Source organism: Onychostruthus taczanowskii, unplaced genomic scaffold (assembly GCF_017590055.1).
Source record: "Onychostruthus taczanowskii isolate IOZ18803 unplaced genomic scaffold, ASM1759005v1 scaffold7, whole genome shotgun sequence".
Taxonomy (NCBI): domain Eukaryota; kingdom Metazoa; phylum Chordata; class Aves; order Passeriformes; family Passeridae; genus Onychostruthus; species Onychostruthus taczanowskii.
In genome coordinates, this window is record NW_024504786.1 from 14958352 (window position 1) to 14969126 (window position 10775).

The 10775-nt window shown below is 38.8% G+C and overlaps 1 protein-coding gene across 1 annotated transcript in view; it reads right to left on the reverse strand.

Moving 5' to 3' along the window:
- The window catches only part of HFM1 (helicase for meiosis 1), a 33876-nt gene extending 25226 nt beyond the window's left edge, over window positions 1–8650 (reverse strand). The window contains exons 1-8 of the mRNA XM_041421523.1: window positions 8443–8650; window positions 7471–7569; window positions 7049–7170; window positions 5283–5589; window positions 4268–4533; window positions 2742–2789; window positions 912–982; window positions 322–454 (exon numbers count right to left, since the gene is read on the reverse strand). Of these exons, the coding sequence (XP_041277457.1) occupies window positions 322–454; window positions 912–982; window positions 2742–2789; window positions 4268–4533; window positions 5283–5589; window positions 7049–7170; window positions 7471–7541 (1018 nt within the window). The 5' untranslated portion in view covers window positions 7542–7569; window positions 8443–8650. The remainder of the gene's footprint in view (window positions 1–321; window positions 455–911; window positions 983–2741; window positions 2790–4267; window positions 4534–5282; window positions 5590–7048; window positions 7171–7470; window positions 7570–8442) is intronic.
- Window positions 8651–10775: the final 2125 nt, after the last annotated feature.

Below are 10775 nucleotides of genomic sequence, written 5' to 3' on the forward strand. Positions count from 1 at the left end.
TATTTTAGTTCCCTTTGCTTCCTCCTTACCTTTTTGTGTACATCTCACCTTCTTGGAGGACAAACTTCTACAGGATTTTCTAATTTTTATTTGTATAGGCAATGCTGAACACTACAATTACACAGTGCTGTTAAATACCAATAATAGTTTCAATGGTACCACAAATAAACACTAAATCAACTTTTTAAAGAATGAAGCAGGTTGAAATATCTTAATGTATTTAATCTCAATATTATTCCTGGACTCACACCAGATCTCTGCATTCCCAGAATGACATTTTCTGTTCTGTCACCAAAATGTTTCAAGCTGCATAATACTTACTGTAAACAACTTTAATATTTAACCAAGGCAGTGGTGCTTCCATGAGTAATCTGGTAATAGCTAGTTCGAACATTACAGTCTTTCCAGAGCCAGTTGGAGCACAAATCACAAAGTTCCTATCCGTATATAAAAGCTAGGAAAGAATTGCCAAGTCCTGTTAAGTTCTCAGTAATGACAAATGAAAGGTTTGCATAACTATGCTTCCTCTCCACACATTTTATCCTCCACCATCTTAGAAGCCAAGTGTGTCCACGTGAAGCTCCCTCATTTTCCTCTGACAAGGTCTTCCCTCCTTCCTCCTCCTCAGCGCCACTCACCCACCCTTCCTCCTCCTTGCAAATATACTACCAATCTGCATGCATAACTATAATTCTCATCTTAACATAAACGTATTTTAAACTGAGAAAAACACTTTTTAAAGTTCTTCTGGTCCCTTCTCCCAGCTAAGCACAACACTGATAAACTATTCCAGGAAGAGGTTCTAGATATGTTATATTATTCTAATCCCTTTTATGCTCTGAATATCAAAGTACCACTTAAATTTATCTACAAAGAACTACTTGCAGCTGCAGTTTATGTTCCATACTTACATCATCCAAAGCTTTTGACTGTGCATAGTTAAAATATGGAAACTCCTTAAAAATACTTCTAAATTGGGTTGCTTGAGAGCATTAAGGAATGTAAAACACTAGAGCATAAATTATAAAATTTTAGGAATGTAAATGCATCTTGTTCTTGCAATCTAAATGCAAACTTAAAACATACCACAGTATTACACAGGCTTGTAAAAAGTTCCCCAAAAGTAACCTATTAAATTAGTCAGTAGTTTCAGATTCTTGGTGTGCCGTATACTCCTTCTCACTGCAAAAACCACTACCTATTTGAGAGGTCTCAGGATTATACCAATAATCAAGAACCTCCTCCCTGGCATAGGCTTCATGGCATGGCAGACAATTACGGAATGTGAAGCTGCAAAGGACAAACCAGATAAATGAACCAGCACAACTCTGCTGTTAGCCTATCTAAGGTGTTAGCAGTCACATAATATTTGTAATACAACAAATACAATGCTGTTAGCCTATCTAAGGTGTTAGCAGTCACATAATATTTGTAATACAACAAATACAAATTATTTAGCATAATACTGTATGCCCAGACATAACAGTAGCCAAAAATTCACCTATGATCACTTTTTAAATGGTTTTAAAGATATTTTTCAGTTGCCAATAACACATGTTCTTCAGACAACATTCTTATCTAAAACATGCAGGAGATGAAAAGGGAGCATTGCTAGGTTCCAGCTCCAGAGCAGTGAGCTGATCCCTGGACTTGCAGAGCAGCCACATGAGCAGCCTGACTGTGAGCATCTCCTCAGGCTGAGGGTGAGCACAGGCAGGTGTGACACCCACAGCAACAGCAACAATGAACTGCCAAAGCCTCAGATCCATGTCACATTAAATGACTACAAAGGAAAAGATACAGGAGTAAAGCAAGAAATAAAAGCAGTTCAAAATGCGTAAAGAAAAGCAAATAACATTAGAATAAAGAAAATAAGGATTTTTAAAGAAAATACTTATTTAAAATCCCTGCTCTAAATAAGTGATTTCTTTTTATGCTGCAAAGAATTAATGATCCTTAACTGGTAAATTCACAACAATAGAATCGTTAATAATTTTTTTCACTGTGACTTTTTAAAGCTATTTACATGAATTTAAGGTGCCTAAATGTAGACATTTCCTCTTCCTGACATTTAACCTACCATTTGACAGGTTCCTAGAAACAAAGTATTGAAAAGAGTGTGTAAAAAACCCAGAAGTCTGATAGATATAGATGAATGTTTGATTTTATTTCACGTTCAAGACAGGGCCAAGAAGAAAGAAAATTATGGTAAAATCTGCTTAAAGAATGGAAATACTAAGTATAGGCACACTACAACATAGGTACAAACCAACAAGGAATACATTAAGTTAATTTTCTTCTAAGAAAATGGGGTAGAAAATAAGATACAGTTTTCCTAATAAGCCTAAATAATAATTCATTTTTCCTTTATTTAAAGTTTGTGGCGATATATGTGTATATGTGTATTTGTATAGAAAATGTCTGAAATACATATTATGCAAATTAAAATTTTACATTTTATATTTTAAAAGAAAGTTTTGAGGATAAAATTTGAACATTTGAAATAAGAACAAGCTTTCTTAGGAATGAATGATCTACAAGTTGTCTTATCTTCAATCTTGCTTTGGAAGTTAAAAGGATAAACAGCTCTTGAACCTTTGATTTCCAGCATTATGCTACAAATTGAAACTATTATAATGTAATGCATTAATTTCTATGGCTACAAATCAAACACTAATTCTGCAAATGTAAAAGCACTGCAATAAAATCAGGAAAACCAGATCCAGCAAATACAAGGATACGTATTTCTGTGACAGCCCTCAAAATTTCCAATTTTCTTCCTGTAGTTCCTAAAGAAGTGAAAATAGTACATTTATAAAATAAAATTCATTTTCAACCAATAACCATGAAAAGTATCTTCCTGACCCCAAGCTGTGTGTTCTGTAAGGAGCTTCAAGGCTGCAACAAGATCCAGGTGATAGAAAGGAGAAGATGGGATAGGACAGGAGGTCACTAGCTCATCATTTAAAAAAGCCATAGTGGTGGCCCTTTCATGAACTCTCTCCAGTTTAAGGGTGCCTTGCATGTACCACTGACTAGAACTTGATGCAGTATCTAGTTGTGGTCTCAAAAGCGCCAAGGGAGGGACAATCACTCTTCTAAACTCCCTAGCTTTGTTAACAAAGCCCAGGATGCTGGTGGCCTTTGTTACTGCTGGGACACACTGCTCACTCAAGTTCAGCAAGCCGCTCACCAGGCCCCGGGCACTCTTCCACGAGCTGCCCTCAGTCAAACCATCCCAGAGGAACCCAGGGGTTCTTCTCTTTCCCTGGGGCAGGACTGTGGATTTGTTGAGACTGCTGTCAGCTCCCCCCTGCAGTACTGCCCTCGCTGCTGGCCCGTGGGCAGTGACCAGTGCACCACCACCCTCTGAGCCCAGCCAACCCTTTCACAGCAGGCAGTTGCTGATCCACCCCTCGTGCCCTGCGTGGGTACCAGAGTGCTGTGGAAGTGGTTTCTCAGCCACTGTGTGCTACGCAAACCCCTGCTGAAGGCAAAGTGAATGGTCTCCACTGCTGTCCCCTCACCCACAAATTGAATCTCCACTGCTCATAAGGCAATGAGACAGGAATCTCGCTTTTCATTCCTGACCTGCTTCCAAATCCTATCCCCATCCTAAGCCACCGCTCTGCCCTGTATTTTTCTGCTAGAACTAATTTTCTACTCCATATTTCTGTAGTAGTCAGGCACACAAGGTACATTCCACAGATGTGTCATGTCCCAAAAAGTTTAAAATCTAGAAATAAACTGCACTTACTTAAAAACTATTAAAGGTTAAAAATAATTTCTAAACCATATATTTTATAATTTCATCAAAATCTTACCACTTCCCTCCATTTTCTAGGTATCTCTGACTTAAAATATATTTCTACAAAGACACAAATATGAGCCACACCACAAATAAACAATTAATTTTCAATTTCTGTTTTCAAATGAAGATGAAACTCTTTACCACACAAAGGAACAAGGCTGTTTTTTTTCAAATTGCTGAGGGGATGTGAAATGACATTTTCAAAAAGGTTTACATGACTTAGCACACCTGAAAATGTGAATCTTCTTCATAAACTGTTTAGCCAGTTCATGCTGAACAACAATGCAATTAAGTTCCACAGGACTGCAATACATTCTATCAATTTTAGCCAGTTATCTCACCTTGAGCTGCTGGGAAATGTTCTTCACTCTACCTCAGATCTTGGATACTCTTTATTATTATATACCAAAGACAGACAATGGACTATTTTTCTTGAAATAGAATAAAAATAATTACCTGTGATATCCAGAATCTCTGAAGCATTAGAAAATGATTGAATTTTAATTCCATTTTCAGACACAATCTCCTCATTATTTACCCTATGCAAAGTAAAATCTGAGTCTTTAGTTATTGGAGCATGATGATTATTTCTCAAAAAACCTTCTTTTGTCACTTCTTTCATGTTTTCACTTGTATTTAAGTAAGTACCAATTTCTTTCACATCAACAGAACCGGCTTTAAATTCTGTATTTTTATGCACATTGCCAGACTTTTTAAATAAGCTGTAAAAGATCCAGAATTTTCATTACCTTGTTGTCATGTTACAGTTTATCTAATATTTGAAAAATACTAGATATAGACTTGTATTAGCAAACTATTATTAGAACTAGTAAGATAAATAGTAAAATTGTATCTAACGTAATGTAATCTGACCTAAAGACTCCTTTCAAGATACATTTTAACTTCATTTTCATTCCAGAAAGAACATGAAAGAAATTGCTTGTCCAGATGGGCTCTGACTCCTAACAGCAGACTAATTCTGAGTTTCTGCATCATTAAAACCAATAGAGACATCCAGGTTCTGAGGAATGGGAGGAGCTGGACACAGAAGAGCAGTTTATTGATAAAATCTCTCCTCCCAGGCAGCACTGAAATCACACTGAGAACTGCTCAAGGTATTCCTGACTAGCTGACCTCTGCTCAGAAAAGCAAATGATCTCAGCCTTCATCCATGCAGATAAAGAATTCAGAGCAGTATTTTCCAAAAGCTTTGTTACCTAAAAAATTTTTTAAAATTTAAGCAACAAACCAATGTTTACTTTTCTCATGAATGAGGCTGAGCTCAGGACTTACATTTAATTAAAGTACTAAAATATTGCCAAAAAGAAACATTTTTTTCCTTATACTGAAAGAATTAGCATCTGGAGCCTGCTAAAGCACCTTCAATTGAAGGATCCCAAACTTTGTGTTCAACAGATTTATCTAAAATAATAATATGATTCTGACAGTGATGAACTGACTAGACACATACCTTTTTCTTAATGTTGAATGCACACTCTCATCATCACTGTTTTCACTTAATGCTTTATTTTGTGGTTGCTGAGAAAAATCTATCATTCCTTTAGATTTATTTTCATCAAAGGAGAGAAAAGATGAAACCACTTTCAGATTTTCACGCTGAAAACTAATTTTATCTCTTTCTCCTAGACTTAATTGTAGGACTTCTTTTTCAGGGGCTATGCCAAAATGAACAGGTGCTGATGATTTATCTTCTGCTTTTTCTGTGTTACTCTTACATTGCTGTATAAACTTCTCATGCTTTCTTCCTTCTACAGAAACTATAAATTATTATTTTATTAATATTCATACTCTTATTCACAGTCATTTAATCAAGTATCTTTCACATAGAATCAGCCAAATTCACATCTATTATACAGACTGATATTTCTACCTTATTGCAAGAACTTTAGTGTGTATTTTATGACTTATGCTCATGAATGTAATGCATGCATTATCAATTAAAAAGTTATAAAAACAAGGTCCCTTTCTTTCCTCCATGTGCAAAGTAAAGAATAAAAACTATTCTTCAGAACCACGAAATAGTTTACATGACAGAACTCTTCACCCTGCCCTAGAATAAAGATGGTCTTTTAAAAAAATGACACAATGACCAAGCCCAAAGTTCCTGCTACAAACAGCTGAGATAAACACTGCAATCTCAACAGTCAGAACTGGTACTGATGTTGGTGACAGGCTGGTTTCATAACCCTCCTGGTTAATTATCTCGTTTTGCAGGGTTAATTCTCAGTAGAATCAGTGTCCTGACCTGGCCGACCAGATCAACAAGCATAGCTGTTGGCAACAGGAAGGGAAAGGCACCAACAGAAATGAGCAACTAAATGCAACAAGATAACAAAACAGCTTTATTTTGCTGTCTTAATTTCAATGTTACCCACCTAGAAACTTAAAATTACAATGCCCTGTTTGTGACATAATCCCAACAATTCTAATCCTACAAACATCAAAAAGCTTATTTGAGTAAGTAGCTCTTAGTGGAATTATTCTTGCATAAAGCAGAAAAAAACACACCTTCTGTTTTACTATAATTCCTAAATAGAGAATATTATAAATCAGCACAGCAGCTAAGAAATGCACAAATCTAGTTGACAGAGATAAAGCAATGACATTCTTTAAAATAAACTTCCTTAAAATAATCCTGAATGTCTAGGAATATGCCACTTAGCAGCAATTAATGCCCAGATTCAAATTTGGCTGCCTGAACAATTTGATTAAAGCCCCAAAAAGGGGAAGTAAAAAGTGAGTTTCATATAAACTCTCTGTTCCTTGGGTGGCAGACAGCCATCAGATCCATGTGACAACACTATGCTCTTACAGCCACTTTGCACTGCGTTACAATGCTTTGTGAAACAATGTGCAGTAACTGAGATTCTGATGACACTTCTTACCTTGCACACTTCTGCACACTAAACCTGTGGCATGTTTGTGCCTAAAGAAGACTGCTATGCTCCTGGCACATCTAACACCATCATTCTCAACTCAAATGCCTTCTGTGCCTCTACTTGCATACCTAGAATATTTCATATTTCACAGCAAAAGAGGAATGACCTGTCACACTAATCATTTGTTGAGTAATTTAATATCAATGTCAAGTAATATCTGACACTGTCTGACACTAGTTGCACTTTGCAGTGTTAGGTTTATGGGTGGACTTGATCATCCTAAACATCTTTTCCAACTGTTGCAATGATTCTGTGATTCAGTTCTCTGATACTTAACCCATATGAGTGTTAGCTGAGTTTTTTTCCAGTTCCCTCTGTAACTCCTCTGCAGCTGGAATTTCAGCAATAGCTGGAGCAGGTGCAATAAACCAAGTCTTATGATCTTCATTTTCCAGACACCTATTTTTAACACACAAATGTGAGGTAAAAGCATTTTCTGAGCACCCTCCACAACTATTAGCTCAAAATCACTAGTCATAAATAACCTAACTTCTGCTAACCCTTATTTCTTATAGCTCAGATACACCAAGCATCACTGAATGTGCTTGGAGAAACATTTCAAAGTATGGGTTATGGAACCAGAAATTTCTAGCCCCACATTTCTATCAATGGATGAAAAAGTGAGCCATAAGAAAAAACACTGCTGCAAAATTATTCCGTTTGGAAAACAATTATCTATATCTAATAATAAAGATTTACCTTTGTCTCATATCTGGTTTTTCATAAAATAAATTATCCAGTGAAAAGACCATGTCTGCAGAGTTGAACATTTTTAGATCAAATGTGAAGTCTCTTAGTCTGCAATGGGCAGCACAAGAAAATGTAAAACTGAAATTACTAGACTTGAACCTAAAGCAATACAAAGTTTATTAGTTCTAAGTGCCAATATTTAGTTTCTATATTGTTTTCCTTTAGAGCTCTTGACTGCATTCTTAATCATTCTCCAAACAGAGATTCTCTCTCCTGATAAAATATTGCTTCTGCTAAAAAAGCCCTATAGGGCAGCACTTGAAGCAGCCTTTACTATCACGACATATCTGGGAAGAAAAAGTGGGTAGGAATGAAGATCCAGATAAAGTTTATGTGAAAGTTTTAAATTCTAAGAAGAAAGCTAAAATTCAGCCTAGAGAAGGCTAGAGAAGAGGAGACTAAGGGGACACACCACATTCTTCAACTTCCTCATGAGGGGAAGAGATGGGCAGGCACTGATCTCTTCTCTGCAGTGACCAGTGACAGGACCCAAGAGAGCGGCCTGAAATTGTGTCAGGGGTGGTTTAGGATGGACATTAGAGAAGGGCTCTTCCCCCAGAGGGTGTTTGGGTGCAGGAACAGCTCCCCAGGGCAGTGGCCACAGCAGCAGCCTGGCAGAGTTCCAGTTTGGACAATGCTCTCAGGCACAGGGTGTGACTCCTGGGGTGTCCTGTGCAGGGCCAGGAGTTGGACTCGAGGATCCTTGAGTCCCTTCCAACTCAGCTTATTCTGGGATTACTTTATACAACTGCAGCCAATATTGTTTTTCTCCAATTGTTTTCTTAAGATCACAGTCTGTCAAGTTTTTGCAAAACAAAATTATACTGTTATCTAAAAAAGTAAAGTTATACTGCTACCCCAAAAATTATTTTAATTTACAAGCAAATTAGACTTTTTTAAACATACATGCAAATTGCTTACCTGGATAATTGGAGTATGGCCCACCACCTTAAAGTTGTTAGCAGGTTTGTTCTGAAACAGCAGGACCAGAGATTATTTCTAAATTATTTATTGTATACATCAGTATTAAAAATACTCCAGCTAATTTCAGTGGTTTTCATTTAGCACCATCTGTGGGCATTAGAAATGCTTCTTTATGCCTTTCTGTAGAAAAGTTTTACAGCTCTTAATTTTGCTTGAGGACAACTTTAAAAAGCAAAGACCTTACTAAAAGAATACCACACACAGATGATTTCATGAGTCAAAAACCTGAGACTCACTGAAACAAATGATAAAATACAAATTAAGTTTATAAAGCTCAATAAAGGCCAACTCTGGAGGTAAAATAAAGCAAACCTTTCTTCTTTATCTACAGAGATAAAACCAAAGGTGACACTTCTTTTGTGCTCCAGCGTCTCATTAGTAATATATTTAAAGGATCTTTAAGAGTACTTTGCAAATAGGCTTCAGGTTTCCTTAATTACTGTAGACTGTCAGCTGTGAATCAAAAATTTTAAAAGCACTTTTCTTTCACAGAATCTATAAATCTCCAAATATTCCAGAGAGAGGTTGCAAATTAAATAAAGGAAAACATTTCATAATACCAGAATATGGAGCATGTGATCAAAACTATCTGTGAACACAGTGAAGACTTCAAACAAAAAATCTGCCAATGCCCCTTTTACACACTGTAAGTCTGCAGTACCACATATACCAATTTCTGCCACTCCCTCACTGCCAGGTTTTGCCACTTTCCCCTTCATATTAATAAATACAGAATTTAGAAATCACACTGATAAATCTAACAAAGGTGCTTAATTTTGCCTCCATGCTTTTAGTGTCAGTAATCTCAAGCAAGAACTCTCAGGCTTGGTATCAGTAGTGGCAGTAGAAAGTATCCATGAGGAGCACCATCAAGATGCCATTGAAGTAGTAATAATCTGTGTTAGTACCTATCCAAGTGAATAATCACTGCTCCATCAGCTACAAGGAGCTGCAAATACTGCACACCAGTATGAAATGGTTTTCCCACCTCAGGAGGGGAATCATCAAATGTGATTATGCTACTTCCATTTAAGAGTCTGGATTTATGATTCTCATTCTTGAGCAGCCTTTGTTATGCACAATGTTTGATCTCCCGGGCCCCTGCTCTGCTGTCCATGTTAATTTTTTCCTTCGATTAACAGACCAGCTCTATTAATCCAAATTGCTTGATAATAGAAATAAAAATAACAGGTATCGTGGTCATTCCACAAGACTGGAAATCTAAAAGAAACACACTCCTTTATGCAGCTCTCCCTTCACCCACCTGTTCCACCTGGGAAACAGTGAAAAGTTTCTCAGAGTTTTAAAGAAAAAGAAAGCAGCAAAAAAAGGCGGGTGTGGGAGTGCTGGGAGGAGCCAAAAACGTTTCCAAGATGGCGAGGAAACAAAGCGTCTTTTCCACACGCTCAGTACTCTTGGATTCCACAGGGAAAATGCATATTCCACATGGCAGAATGAGGGAGTAGGTGTTCGCAGGAGCAGCACAGACCACCGAATCACGTTTACTGAGAGGTGTTTGCCAAGTCCTGGGAGCAAAGACCTCCCTCGTGTATCTGCTTTAACAAACACCTTACTGCAAACACTGCAGGCCACGAGGGAATTTGCTCAGTTTTGAAGCCATCTTACTTTTCACCTTCTAAAACAAATCCTTTCCTCAGTACACTTATTTCATCACAGCGCTCTCTCCAGGGGCCCAAAATGAAGGTCACAACCTTCAAGGGTGCTGACCCAAACAAACCGCATCCCCGGCTCACTGCGCTGCTCCCCGGGTCCTGCGAGGCCCTGAGGCCCTCACGGCCAGGCTGCCGCTCCCTCACCGAGGAACGAGAACGCCGCGCCTCCCGCCTCACCAACAGCGCCTCCCGCCGCTTCCACCGCGCAAAATGGCGGCGCGGGGGGCCGCGCGCTGCAGCCGCCTCAGCGGGGCCGGCGGGAAGCGGCGATGGCGGCCGTGCGCACCCGGCGCTCCCTCAGCGGCTCGGCGCTCCCTCAGCGGCTCCCGCGCTCCCCTCAGGGGCTCGGCACCCCCTCAGCGGCTCCCGCGCTCCCGCCGAAGCGAAATGGAGGGCGCGGGCCCGCCTCACGCCCGCTGCCTGCCCTGTGAGGGGTGGCCCGGGAGCAGCGCCTGACAAAGCCCCTACTCGGAGGTCCTCTAATGGGAAAGAATTGGCCTAAATTTCCCCATAAAAACTGCCGGAGAGGAATGTGTAGACACTCCAGTGATGCTGGATTTAGAGCTTGTCCAAGCATGGATTTATTGGGAATTACTC